We start from the raw sequence: 15,157 nt of genomic DNA, 5'->3' as shown, positions 1-15,157 counted from the left end.
CTTCCCTACTCATTTCAGCCACCAGACTATATATCTATCTAAGGCTGTTTTTTTCCGATCCGCCAAATACTGCAACTTACTAGATCCGATTGATTGATTTATAGGTTGACGCTCAACTATTGTTAGTCGAACCATTTCTGTGGTTGCACTAATTAATCTGTTGCAATTTAGAATAGATGGATTTTAATTATAGTTTGGGATTGAGCCGCGGTGAATCTGACAGTGATGCTGGTGCAAGTTCCGGAGGCGGAGCTCCAGGAACTTCTTCAAATCGCCGACCTAGAGGCCGTCCGCCTGGATCTAAAAATAAGCCCAAGCCTCCAATAATCGTCACCAGAGATACGCCTAATGCACTCCGATCTCACGTGCTTGAAGTTTCAACGGATGTTGATATCATGGAAAGTATCTCCAATTACGCAAGGCGGAGAGGGAGAGGTGTTTGTATTCTTAGTGGTAGCGGCACTGTTGCCAACGTCAACATCCGCCAGCCTGCTTCCCCTGCTGCAACTGTAGTCACTCTTCACGGACGTTTCGAGATACTTTCCCTCTCAGGTACGGTGCTTCCTCCGCCTGCACCGCCTGGCTCCAGTGGGATCTCTATATTTTTGTCAGGTGGACAAGGACAAGTTGTTGGAGGATCCGTTGTAGGGCCTTTGATGGCATCAGGTCCCGTCGTTTTAATGGCTGCCTCTTTTGCTAATGCTGTATTTGAACGACTTCCGTTGGAGGAAGAGGATGCTGCTGCTGCTAATGCTAATGCTAATGCTTCTGGTGTTGGTGTTGGTACCCCTACTACACAGGTATAATTAATTAATTAATTACTACCACATTGTAAATATTATTATTACTATACTAGTTTCACTTGTTTTTTCATATAAACAATTGGTTTAAAATATAAAGCCCCCTCTTTCTATATAGGAATTTCACATATCTGATTTCAATTAATATCCATAATCGAACACTGTTACCAAATTGAACACAAACAAGTATTTTACTCCCTTTAAAACGCCTCTTGTAATGTTGTTATATAATAAGAGTGGATCCAGCTTTGTAAATTATTCGTGTGCTTAGTATTTTCAATAAATTTCTCATTGTGCCTTATAGTAATACAGTATATATTTTACCAAAGTGCGTTAGTATGAATTTGAATAGGTACAGCCAGCTGCCTCACAGTCATCAGGAGTAACCGGTGGTGGAGAGGCTGGAACTGGCGAAGGTGGAAATATGGCTTTTGGGAATAATTACTCATTCTCAGCTGAGTTGCTTGGATGGGGTGGCAATGCTGCAAATGAAAGGCCCCCATTTTAGTATATACATTGCATTGCAAGTTAGAGTGATTATGAGAGAACCAGATGCATGATTTTCGTGAGTGTTAATAATTACTACCACTCAATTAGCTTTCATATGATTATAATACATTTCAAAATGTTTGGATCAAAGATAGAGTCGATGGAGTAGCTGGTGCAGAAAATAATAGGAATATTTGCATAGCCAGTTGTGGTTAGCAAACACTACATTTTTTTCAATTCCACTATGAGGAAGAAATTTGCAATTCAAGGGCAAAGCATTGAGAGCATTGTTCCAAAAGGTGAGTGAGTAGCTACCTTGCATTTCATGTCTATATAAATAAATATATGGTGTTTGTACAAGTACTATATATCACACCTAACAATGCTCATCTTGATTGTCTAAACTTCATGTGCCGTTTTCCATTGGTTTTTTCATGTATCTATTATCACTTGGCTTATTAATTAGAATTTGTTTTGTTGTAATCTTAGATTTACGTATGTAATGGTGCAAATTACTAGTATTAAAAGATAAACTAGAGCTTTGAGGGTCAGTTTTCAGATATTGACCGATCCCTTGTTTGGACTTGAACTTGATCTTTTATTGACATACTGTCTTTCTCATCTGTTTTTTATCATACTGCTGAAGAAAATCTTCATTATATGTGTTGTTTGTTGCTCCTCCCTTTTTCTTTTGTCACTGGAGTTTGGTATGGGCCATAACATACTTACTTTGATTTTGGTCTTGGTTTAACTGAGATACAATAAAGACCAAACAATACGTAATTTTTGTTGAAGAATGTACAATCTATATATGTTTGTATGATAGTAGAGGTTACGTTGATTAATTTTTTGAGTTATTGATTAGATATATATGTGCATTATGATATGTATTGTTATACTTATCATACTGTAAGTGGAAGCTAACGGCTGGCAAGCATAAAGAGTAGATCTACTCGTTGTGATATTAATAATTAATTAATTAAAGAGAGTTGCGTTCTCCAATATGTTGGAGAAACTGAAAATCAAACTGAGATCACAAAGAAGTTAAGAGGAAACCAGGCATCGAGGAATCAATATTGACTGCATGCATTGTATGTATATATCATCTATTTAATTATGACACATAAGCACATAAATTGCAGTGTCAGCTACACAACGTAACTTCAATTTCTTCACGAGTTTTGAAGTTTGCAAAATTAAAGTTGTGCATGAAATAATAATATTCCAATTAAAAAAAGGTATTAGTATATGATTTGGTAGACAAGAAGTTATTATAATCCCTCTATTTGAGAAAGAATGCCCAATTTTCTTTTTAGTCTATTTCAAAAAGAATGTCTCCTTTCCTTTTTTGGATACACTTTAACTTTTCACGTGGCATGTGTAAAGTCACAAAATTAAAAGGCAGTTTGATACATTTAACATAATTTTAATTTAAAATTACAAGATTAAAGTCTTATTTCTTTTCTTAAATTTTGTTTCAAGTCAAAGTAGGTCATTCTTTTTTAAACGGTACTAAATTTATGGAATTCCTGGTTTATATTCAATGTGTTGAACGGTGGACCTTTGTTTAGAGAATAACGAGGGAAAACGAAAACAACATTTGGGTTGGATATTATTGAGAAAGAGAAAGTGATAAGGATATCTGCAATTTTCTGATAAGATGCTCTGACTACATCTGCAATGGAAATTCAACACATGCTCACAATTCACCAATACTCCACTCCTTTTTGTTTTTACTGATTTCACACGACACAGGACAAACACTTTAGCACCTCCACAATCAACCACTAACTATTTACTTGGACATTGTTAACCCATTTGAACCCCTCCACAATTTACTCTTTTTTTCTTTTCTTTTTTTAAGGATGACCAATTGTATCATGACTAGAATCCTCAACTTATCACTTGATGGTGGAGTGATCAATCACGAGAGCAAGCCTCACTTGTCTATACACCATTAACTCATCTTACGTATAATGAACTGATTTTTCAACAAAAAAACGCTAGTCTTCTCCCCATATCTCTCTCTCACACACACCTTTGCAAATAAGTGACCTCAGGTCAAGCTGGACATCAGATGTACAGTCAAATGCTAACTAGAAATAAGTAAGTATCAATATTAATCTCAGAACAAAAAGGTTCTAGCAAATTCCCTCAATTCCCAGAGTAAAAAAATGTGTCGCAGCGGGGGCTGTAGCTGGACATGCCTCCTTTTGCTGTCAAATTTTGACCCACAGAACGTCAACAACTAATTTGATCAAACTAATCATCATACACAGATCCAACAATCTAAGGCCCTAGCATTCACAATCTGACTATCAATGTTGGTCAACTATCAGCATCCATGCTTTGTCAATCAAGTTCAGCCAAATGTTCAAAACTCCCGCTTTCAGTCAAATATTTCACTATGCAAATGGTACACGAACAAAGAGCCGTCCATGGAGGCTAACAACAGCAGAAGTCTGAAGTGGATCGATTCTAGCTGGCAGGCTTACTACCTGAGAAAACCAATGCAAGTTATAAATGGATACTCCTTGTTTCATCAGAATTGAAAAATAACACAAGTATTTACATCTCTATGTATAGTTTGGATATCACAAGACCAAGATTATATCATTTGGTTTGATCAAACATATAGCAACTGAACAACCAGAAACCTCATAGGCACTTGTTGGTTATACTTACCCTTAATATTTCTCCCATGCCAATAAAAGGGATACTAAAATAGAAAAGGACCATTCTTTCTGTGAACATAACATTCACACCAGTAAGAAAGATGGGAAGCCATTTATAAATTGGAACCGCATTTAGCTTATATCCGTTATCTCAGAAAAGTAAATAGCTCTCTTTTTCTGAAAAAAATTGTACTCCATTCAAAGAAATAATTATGGAGGAACTTGAACAAAGAATTTTTTTTTTCCGTCTTCTCTTGGCACAAACATGCACTAGTTTCTCTTTTCCTAGATATCATCAGTCTTAGACTTCCAGCAAAAGGCACAGATGATGCAAAATCATGATAGTTGTAGAACGAGAATTCATATTGAAGTAGATCAATAAAATAGCAAAACTTACCTTTTTGAAGGCGGTAATACCCCAAGGGTTGTCAAGTTGCTCCGGCTGACCAGTTATGACCAGACGGCCAGCAGGATCAGATTGAACTCGCACCTGGTCACCCAAGAAATAAGGAGTGAAAACTTTTGGATCAATATAAACCATAATTCACTGCAAGAATATGCTAATAAATAATAATGATTCAGATCAATCAATAGCCACTATATTTTTGTCCTCGGAAATATAACATGGATGGTTTAACGAAAAATGAACATCTTATACTTGTCAGAGTTTGAATAGTAAGCACTAAGAATTGCATCAGCCATATATCATATTCTACAAAACCACTGGTGCATCACGGAAAATCTCTTTTAAAAAGGTGATCAGCTTCAATGAACCTTGAAAATATTTTCTTTCACTACTTCACAACTGCAAAATGTGAAAACGAGGGTTTTATCAACCGATGATATGCACATGTCTCTCCGCTCACTAACTTAATCCATCCCTTGAAGCAATCAGATAAAATGGAAACAGTTCTATGCCAATAAATAGCAACAACAAAAACAGATCTATTCACACGTACGAAAAAACCAATGCCCAAAAAGGAAGTAAAAGACGCAGATGGGATATACTGTGAAAAGGGCTCAAGTATGATGTGCGGAGGATATGAAAAGATATGGTTCACAAATAAGTCCTCATTTTGTGTATAGCATAGGTCGAAGTTCATAGACTACCATCTTTGTTCAGAACCTCATTCCGTTCCAAAATAAACAATTCTCCTCCTCTAAGTTTTATCATTTTAAGGAGGCCGCTTTGCCCTTTTACCTAGACGAAGCTTGCGGTGAAGGTCAAGCACCCATATGAAACAGAAGCACAATTCTCGCATGGAGTACTTCAAAGTGGTTCCAAATGATATGTGCTTTACACAGCACAGACGGTATGTAGTCTAATTTTGAAATCATATGTTTTAGAAAACTATCATAAAGATGACATTTGTAAACTTCCACTTTTGGGGGGGGGGGGGATTTGTATACAATAAAACATGACAACAAAGTGAAAACTTGAAACACATGGTGCGCGAGGTACATACCTCCTCTCTCAAAAGCCCAGGCACCAGAGCATAGATCTCAAAACAATCTCTCTGTTTGTGAAGAAACATTACGAGTCAATGGAAGAGCGAGTAAACATAAAGTAGAAATACTTGGAATCAGAGAGGAACTTACTGTTTCTCGCACGTTGATCTTTACCCAATCAGCTGGAGGTCCCAAATCAACAACTGTTGTAACCAACCTGGCAAATAAAATTAATTTAGTTTCACAACTGGGCAAGAGGAAAGAAGAAAAGAAATGGCAGAGCAATACTGCTCAATCATACAGCAACATCCATTTACAACCCAGGCTCCAAAGTAACAGTAAAGGCTTATATATCTCAAACTAAAAGATCAAATCTCAGAAGCCTATGATAATTAGTTTTTCCAGAAAAGAAAAACTATGTGGGATCAACACATCAGGTGAAATGATATGACTACTCAACAAATCAACATGTCTGGATGCTGCAAGGACAAAGTTGAAAATTGAAATCTTTTACAAATGAAAATAAATAAATAAAAAACATGCATGGAGATGAAACCAACATTTGCAAATTGTGGAGTTTGAGTAGCTACATTGAACTAAGATTTTTAAACCAAGCGCCTTCCGACAAGATGAACTAATTTTGATAAAGAAAACTGTTACATGAGACAATCAACACAAAGAACAACTTAACTGCTTAGATGTTTCTGTTCGTGCCACTTTCGAAGGGTGTTCCACTTCATTTGGTCTCTTGTGTTTTATAGAACCTGAATGCAAGTACAAGATCAGAATTATCTGACTTCTTAAGGAAACAGATATCATCCGTTCTGTCGTGTCCATGTATCATACTATCATCTCCTTGATAGCCACTAGGCCCACAACCAACCAGCGATTTGCTGGATATGATACTTCAAATTGAGATATCATAACCAGAAACGAATTATATCTAAAGAAATATGAAGGTTAAGGTTGGTAAAAAAAAAACAGAAATAACAATTACCAATGCTTTTGAAATTCTTCTCACGCTTTGGCGTATTGTTGGCATTCTTGTCCTATCAAGAGATTCATAACAAAAATAGTAATACATGTCAAGAGACGTGGTCAAAGGTAAACACGACCAATAAATGTTTCTTGAGTTCTATAATTTCAGCAAACCTTTACAATTGGCTCCCCAACCTCGCCACAACCAAGAAGACGTTGCTCATGCCATCCTTGCATAGCACGAGCAGCAGCATCTCTTCTCGCCCTGCCTGATCCAGGAGTTTGATTACCATTTCCCTGCAGAATTATTTCAAGATGGTTTATTTTATACATCTATATATGCCTAAGAGGCCAACTAGTTGATTAATATGAAGGAAAGATGATCTACATGAACCTATATCTATCAAATCAGACACAACTCTATTTGTAAGACTCATCGAAGCGTTTTTGGGGGGTAAGGGTGAAGCAGACTTATTAAAAGCTATAGAGAACTCGAGACGGCCAACTGGTTGATTGATATGAAGGAAAGATAATCTACATGAGCCTATCTCTATGAAAGCAGAAACAAATCTATTTATAAGACTCACCGAAGTGTTTTTGGGGGGTAGGGGTGAAGCAGACTTTATCAAAAGCTGCAGAGAACTAAAGACATCAAAACTTCAAAAACTTCTTCAGTCACAAATACATGTAATAAATTGGTAGAGAATAAATTAGATAGTTATACCAAGAGTAAGACCTTTAAAAAAACTATGGATGGGAATAATGAATAGCTTGGGCAAGATGCTCTTTCTAGGAATTGGAAAACAATTACTTAATATTTAAGTTAGGATAATAAAAGGAAAAATATTTGTTTTCATAGAGGTCCTGTGACCTTTCTTGTGAGTTTGACATTAAGCTGTGGGGCATGATGTTGCTGGGGCAAAGGAATTAATATCTGAATACTTCATAAATTGTAACCAATACATTCCAAAATATTGCATTTTCTATTTGGCTCATTCAAAACAAGATTTGATAAAATAAAACAAGTAAACATCTCAGTATGGTATGTCTATCTAATGCCTAGACATTAATGTCACTCCAAAGAATGTGCTTTCTACTTCCCCTGTTGATCACAAGCCAACACGTATTCACTCTGATACTACAACTATTATTCTCAGCTATCAACTAAAAATCAACCAGATTTATCTTTAGAGTAGAAGGAGAAAAAAAAAAAGGCTCCATTAGTAATCTGTAGTAATGTTACATGTGTGAATCTTCAAGGGAAGGAGTCCCAATATACCTAACTTAAAATTTTTGTATCCCCTATGACTTGGTTCATATTTACTTGCCCTTTTGGAGTAAAATGGGTAGGGCCAAGCAGCTTAAAAGAGGCCATTAGCAGTTTGCAAGGACAAAGAATGAAAAGCAGCTCCAGGCCGGACGGAGGACAATGTGAGAAAAGCAAATTCTGGATGTATTGAAGGAAAAACGGCATTTCTTGCATAAAGTTCAAAAGGCTAGAGCTTTTGGGCTTTGTGCTGAAATTTTAAAAAATGTATCATTTTAATACATTGTTGAACCGTATGTCCTTCCAATAGATAGAATCTGTAGTCATTCAATCTTTGTACAGATTAGCGCTTAAGTGGTGCTGTTTTTTTTTTTGCAATAGAGGCAATTGCCAGTTGACTCGACTAGTGTTTCAATTAGAAGATACACAGTTAGTACAAATGAGGAGCTGAATGCAAACACAAGCATACCTCATTGTCAACACCTGCTTCAGGAAGAGCAGCAATAGGAAGTTGAAGCTTGCCGCTTTGCGTCTTATGCCTTTCATATTCTAAAAGAGCCTATAATGCAGAAAACATTGGATAACAAAAGAAGGTATATAAAGTCAAAAGTAAGAAATGAATAGGTTTTCCAGATAATAGAACTATGAGAAGAAAAACAACCAAATATGCAGAGACAAGCAAAGGTGTTGTTAAATCAGACTTAAAAATCTGATTTTGGTTTAAAATGGCAAGACAGTAGAATTAAGAAGTGTATGAATATCAGAAATGTATTAATTAAGAAGTGAAAGAACCACATAAATAGAAATAGGAATAATACCACATTATTTCTCCATTTTGCCTCTATTACTTTGAGTAGGCATGCATCTTATCATTAGTTTTAAGTTGTAAACAGGTTAGAAATTATATAAGAATGAAATTAACATTACTAATTTTTTTTAAAAATTATATAAGAATGAAATTGGATTCTGGTTAACTCTTGATGCAGAGCAATATTAAAAATATTACAAGTCAATAGTAAAGGTTTCCATTTAAAGAAGGCCCGAGAAGCAAAACAATATTAGGGAGGGAGCGACATTTATAGACCATCAACAGGAAAAAAATATCATTACTGCCACTGTGTAATTTTACCAAGCTCTTCACAAACAATCCACATTGGAAAGATTATTTAAGGTGCAAAGATATCATTTTACAAGCTACACTTAATGGACAACAATGGAAAAAATATACTAATAGCTACCAAAGGGGTCTTGGGTTTATTACCTTCTCATAAAAAATGCGGAATGTCCAGGATACAGTTGTGCAAGTCCTGAAAGAGAAGAATGATTATCCTAAAAGGGAAAAAATCAAAATTAAAGATACTACAATAAGAACTGATAGAAGCTTCTGTTTTGTTCTCTTAAGTTGACTGTTAGTCAAGTAACTTCTTATCTTGTTTGAGTATCGAAACAGGTTCTGGTCATTGCCACCTCTCATTTTATCCTTATTAGCTCTCACTCTTCTTTTTGGAGACATCAGACTTTCATGGGTAGCTACATGGCGTTCTTACATAGTAACACCCCAACATCTCTAATTGTTGAGAACCAATACATACTTACCAAATCTTAGGCTTCAAGACTGATATCGATCAGGTAACACTGAAGAGGCACGTATATAGAGCTGATATTCTCTTGATTAGACCACACCTTTTTCTGTCTAACTAGAACACGTCGTCCTGTATTTTATCAAAAAGAGAACAATTCGTTGTATTTTGTGTTTCTGTGCTTTTCCCTTTTGATATATTATATATGTGTTTGGTTGGTATCCTCATGTACCACATGTTTCAAAAGTAATATTCATTTTATAGAGAAGGAGCACTATGCCTTTCTCCTGCCCAGCTTCCGTCCTAAAGCAAATGGATAAACTTAGAAGAGATCTTTTTGGCATGGGAACAAACAATCAAAGTTTGTTTGTCTTATTAACGGGAAAAGTGCCATATCAATAACATAAGAAGTTACTTGATTGACAGTCAACTTGGTGTTGTTTTTATTAATCAAGGAAGCAATAATTTCATTAATAATAGGGGGGAAATTCCTGTATACAAGTAGTATATACCAGAAAAAAGAACCTACACAAAAACTCACTTATTTCTTTCTTTCTCTCCACACTACCTAGATAAGAGTTAATGGAGTGATGTCTCATGCTCTGTACCTTCTCTTCTGCCTTTTAATACGTCAGTGTAATAAAGCATCATGTATCGTCCCCAACATAGTCCACAGTAGTCCAAACAATCTCAGAATCACTCACTATAACCTTGAAGCAACCTGACAATGTAGTAGAAGGTGATCCATATCCTCTCTCGAGTTTTTGCACATAAAGCACCAACTAACATATCTAATCCTCCATTTCCTCATATTCTCGGCTGCCAAAATCACTCCTCTGGTTGCCAACCATACAAAAAAAAATACCTTTCTTAGTGCCCTGGGAATCCATATTGCATCGTGTGGGATAATTGTCTCATCTCTAGTGAGGCATCTTGGCATAAAGAGACTTTACTGCAAAGCAAACACCATTCCCTAACTCTCATCTCCAAGAAACATGAATATCTAAGGAAGGAGTTTGTTTGTACAGCGTCTCCAGCAATTCTCACAATTTCTCCTTCTCTCAATCTTGAAAATTTCTCCTCAACTGAAGATCCCAACGAACATTTCCTTCTGGTATCTTCTGAATTTGTTACCACTAAATTCCTCACACCCCTGCAAGATATTTCCGCAAAGCCCACACCCAAAAGTAGTAATGTTTTAACTCTCCACCACCCTTCCATAATTCCATATTTTTCCCTATCACCTCTCTTCATAGTGCGTGCTAAGGCTGGGCATAAATATTTTTAAAAAAACAGACTGAATTCTTCAGTTCTATGGATACAGTTCTTCGATTCTATAATGGTTCTATTTTTCTAAAAGTTCAGTTCGGTTCTTGGTTTTGCTAGGCAAAATGAAGGTTTTCCTGTGATCGAGTAACTGTTCCACCATCATGTCACTCTATCTCCAAAATCTATTGTTTTCAGCTACGTGTTCTGTAATCTAAAAGGGGGTTTCATGTGTCTGCTTCTACTTTCATCTAACATAATTGGAGAATGATCCAAAATTAGTCTAGGCAAAGGAACTTGTGTCACATTTTGAACTAACTCCTCATGAATTGGACACTAAGAATCTATCAAGTATAGAGAGTGATGTTGAATCCCCCACTTTAAACCATGTAAATAATGCTCCTGTCAAAGGAAGATCAATAAGAAAATAGTTGTCAATAAACTTTGAGAATTCATCCATAGCCCTAGTCACCGATCTACACTCCAACCTTTCTTCCTGGAACTTAATAGTATTAAAATCCCTCCAAGAACCTATGGAATTTCCCATCTCCTCCCAAAAAACCCTTTTTGTTCCTACCCACATCAGACCATACACTCATCCAAATTCCCACACCTTCAAGGTTTCTATATCCCTAACATGAGCTGCTATCATAATCTCCCCTTTCTTTGTTTCCGTGACCTCCAATTTTTTCTCATCTCATAGTAATAAAATACCCCTGCACTCTCTCTTGTCGGGATAAAATCATGTTTTACCCATCTCTCTTGGTCACTGCTTCCATCTTAGTATCTTGGAAACATACCAAGTCTGCTCCCCATTTCTTAATCCCCACCTTGATGATGGTCCTTTTGTTTGGGTCATTCATCCCCCTCATGTTCCAAGTAATGATCTTACTATTTATCGACAAAAAATTTACCCTTTCCCGCTCCCTCTAACTCGCCTTCCTTACAACCCATCCCAATCCTCTTGTGCCTCCTCATACACCACAATATCACCCACCCCTGTTTGAGATATCATCCCTCGTTCCTCTCCCACTCTCCAATAACCTAACCGAACACCCCTAAATTCTTTTCCAATTTCATTCAGTAATTCCATAACTTTATCCTCCATCCCGTTCATATTTGGGCAATGACTGTACTATCAAGTCTTAAGACTGACATTTAACCAAGAATGTCCGTTGCAGTATCTTACTCCTAGAAATTCCCCAAACATGAGAAATTTATCCCCCGTCCATTAATACATCTTCCTCCCTCCTTACATGATTACTAGTGGTTGAGGTTTATCCTCTCAAACCACTCAACTACATCACTCCTCGCATTAGCACCCGCACATCTACCCCAATCCCCCCACAAAACTCAACTCACTCAGTTGTTGATTTAACTTTGAAACGGGGTTATTTTTTGATGTTCCAGTCAATGTCTCTTTCATCGTAGGACCTGGATTAGTTCAGAGCAGTCTTGCCCCCTCCTTCTGACAACTAGAATCATTCCCCACCCTTACATTCATATTTTGACCCCTAATTATCAAAAAGAAAAATAAAGGTTGAATAATTTAAAAGATGACTCTAGTTCTATTTATAAGAAAAAGAATCTAAGCATTCTGATTTAATATAATCTGTTACTCCTAATACTTGTATATATATTAAAATAAAAGGGAATAAATAAAATAAAATAAGTCCGAACAAACAAATAACAAAAATAGCTACCTAAAGTAAGTCCTAACGAATAACCCAGGCCCCTCAATAGAATGCTAGAGGACTTCAGCTACACTGACACTACAAAAGCAGCATCAACGGTGACTACACAATTCTGAGTGAACTGCACCACCCTACTCTCCAAATTAAACAAACAAAAGGGCCCTTTTGGTCCCAATTCTTGACCCGAGTTCTATATCCTTGCTTACAAGACCTTTCTTTATAAATTGTAAATCATTATTCTTGATTATTAAATTTAGCCTCTATTTCCGTCGCCTTCCAGAATTATACCTCATACATAATCTTCAGCCGATTACCTTAATTTTGGATGCACAATATGTATCTCACATGCAAATATAAATAAAATGTCTGCAATTGTCAATGCCTTATCTCCATTACATACATGGGAGAACTTGTCATTTGAAAAGGTAGAGCTACGTTTTTCATTGTATTGGTGGAAGTTCATGCTTTAAGTTCAACGCTCATAAAGAAAAAGGATTCATTAGATTAAGATGCTTACTTGGGGGGATTAAACGATTCGCCAACTTGCCTCCACAACTTGGAGCCAGTAACCTAGATAATTAAATCGATTTAATACTAGATTGTCACAAATAGCATGACTATAAGTCAATAACATCATATTCATCTCTCAGCAGTACAAGATATGCACACAAATCATTAACCTAGCAGCAGAAGAAAAACAACACAACCGCAATAGTTTCACTAAAACAAACAAAGTATGAACAGTATATTCTTTAAGATCGTGTTTTTGAAATCGAAAAAAAAAATTAAAAAAGAGGAGATTCACACAATCTTTATTTTGACAAAAGGGGACATTTTTGTTCATTTATTTTAGGTTTACAGCGCATCCTGATGCCAAACTATCAAAAAAGTGGAATTGTTTGACCTTGACCTTTACAGCACCCCCGGAATTTATTTATTTTGGTATGTGGAATTGTTTTTGAAGTGAAAAAATGCTTAAATTGTCAAGTAAGGGACTCTATAAACTTGTATAACACAAGTAAAATATTGTCACATACAAGTTAAGAAGACAAAGACCTACCCGATCATAGCCACCCAATCTGATCACAGATCTCCACAACCTATCAGCCAATTTCATGGTAAGAATCATATATGTACCTGAAGCAAAATGAAAGATCTGCGCAATCGGAAAACATCAGACACTTACTTCAGGCAATTAAGAGGAATGCCATAAAACTTGGGTGGTTTAAATTCAATTGCTCTCTCCCGGTAAAAAATTTCAAGGTCTCTCATAAAAGCTGCTTGATCCTCTGGTGATCCATCATCATTCCAATCCTCATCTTCATCCTCGTCGTCAGCCATCTATAATTTGAGCAGATAATTGATCAATTTAGAAACATTAAATTAGTTGCCACAAAATCTACACATCAAACCCTTCCACAGAGAGTATCAGCACAAGATACCTTTGATTCATCAAAGATCTTATTTGATGCTTCCCCAGTGTTTGCAGTGTCACATTTCACCGACAAATTCGGAGTAGCTGGCTCAGGCATCTTTGCAATAGCAGTATTCTTAACATCATCTTTTGTCTCTGACAACTCATTTGATCTATCATCACGATCAGAGATAACACTTGCAGTATTAGTTTTATGTTCCACTTTCTTCTGTTCATCGACCATCATATCAATCCCATTTTGATGAACATCTTTGATCGAGTTCTCAGCCTGATGAGCTTCCTTCACCTCTTTTCCACTGTCACCTACTTCATTAGCAGGTAGCTCCTCATGTACCTGCATGTTTACACCTCTAGTATCATGGTGTGCAACATTTCCAATAGGTTCTTCCTTCTTCAATGCCACATCTGCATCAGGATCCCCTTCTTTTTTCTCCTCAATTATGGTTTCTCCTTTTGTTCCACCTGTAGCATTATTTTGGTCATCAACTGGTGTATTGCCTTGAGTCTCCGGCTGGCCTATAGTCGCTGTCTCACTTGCAGCATTCCTCTGGTCCTCTACCACAGCCTTTGAATCATTCTGGTTCATTGTATCATCGTTAGCATTGCCTTCACCTTCCACGACATTACTGTTCTGCTCTCCGTTCCCATTTTCAGCAGGAATTGGGCTCTTATCCCCACTCTCGGGGTGGTTATTTTGGTCTTCTGTCCCTGTTTTAGCATTTTCTTGGCACTCCACCAGTGACTCAGTGGACTGTTGGCAAGCAACAGCAGGCCCTTCAGGTTTCAAATTGGAATCAATCGACTCTACCACACTGTTTTGGACATCATGGACCTTGTTTTCAGCATCCTCCATCTCCACGTCAGTCTTATCCATTCTGATAACTAATTGGCATGCAGCAGATGATCATATGTATTAAAATTCAAATTCTAACATACAGCTCAAAAGACAAGCTGAAATTAAATATTGGGAATTGAAAACTCAAACAAAAACAAACAAATACATCGAAGAGAAGAAAGGAAAACTCAAACGAATCGCATTGGGTTCCACAACAGAACCCTAGTTTCGTCTAATAAGATTCTCAAAAAAAAAATAACCCAAAATTTTTAAAAAGCGAAAAAAAAAAAAAAAAAAGGAATTTTGTTGGCTTTTTCGAGCATAGTTGTAACCAGCAAGAGAAGAGAAGAAACAAGTTTCACCGATCAACAGAAAGGGAAAAGGTGAGAACTTGGTTGCATAAATAAACAGAAAAGAAATTACAATGTAGGTGAGAGAGATATACCTGGATGAAGGTGAGAGCGTTGATTGTGAATCGGCGTGTAGGGTTTGGTTACAGTCGGAGATTAAGGAGAAGGTATAAGTTATGGGAGGCGAATAAATCGGAATGAACAAAAAAAGAAATAATAATAATAATGTAAATGCTGGAGTTATTGAATTAAACAAGGAAAGTACTTTTTTTTTTTTTTTGAATTTGTATGAGCTTAGCTATATTGCTGCATGTTTATCTCTTCTCAACGCTCTAACGT

General features: G+C 36.6%; 3 protein-coding genes across 3 annotated transcripts in view; 1 reads left to right on the top strand and 2 right to left on the bottom strand.

Annotated features, from left to right (window-relative positions):
• The first annotated feature begins 176 nt into the window (after positions 1-176).
• LOC125827870 (AT-hook motif nuclear-localized protein 27-like) lies at positions 177-1,308 on the top strand. Its single transcript, XM_049507214.1, has 2 exons — positions 177-800; positions 1,153-1,308. Exons 1-2 carry the CDS (start codon positions 177-179, stop codon positions 1,306-1,308), a joined length of 780 nt encoding a protein of 259 aa, XP_049363171.1.
• Positions 1,309-3,382: 2,074 nt separating this feature from the next.
• LOC125827864 (AT-rich interactive domain-containing protein 5-like) lies at positions 3,383-14,522 on the bottom strand. The gene is made up of 13 exons (XM_049507209.1): positions 13,641-14,522; positions 13,385-13,539; positions 13,259-13,298; positions 12,716-12,768; positions 8,920-8,965; positions 8,128-8,217; positions 6,566-6,688; positions 6,411-6,462; positions 6,105-6,177; positions 5,564-5,630; positions 5,431-5,481; positions 4,362-4,454; positions 3,383-3,787 (listed from the first exon to the last, which is right to left on the bottom strand). The coding sequence occupies exons 1-13, from the start codon at positions 14,505-14,507 to the stop codon at positions 3,695-3,697; spliced, it is 1,803 nt and encodes a 600-aa protein (XP_049363166.1). The 5' UTR covers positions 14,508-14,522; the 3' UTR covers positions 3,383-3,694.
• The window catches only part of LOC125827869 (bZIP transcription factor 60), a 51,656-nt gene continuing 50,173 nt past the window's right edge, over positions 13,675-15,157 (bottom strand). The window contains exon 4 of the transcript XR_007443014.1: positions 13,675-13,775. The gene's annotated coding sequence lies outside the window, so the exon portion shown is untranslated. The remainder of the gene's footprint in view (positions 13,776-15,157) is intronic.

Source organism: Solanum verrucosum, unplaced genomic scaffold (genome assembly GCF_900185275.1).
Source record: "Solanum verrucosum unplaced genomic scaffold, falcon-dt-bn FXZP01000064.1, whole genome shotgun sequence".
NCBI classification, from domain to species: Eukaryota; Viridiplantae; Streptophyta; class Magnoliopsida; order Solanales; family Solanaceae; genus Solanum; species Solanum verrucosum.
This window is presented reverse-complemented; position numbering and strand designations above follow the sequence as displayed.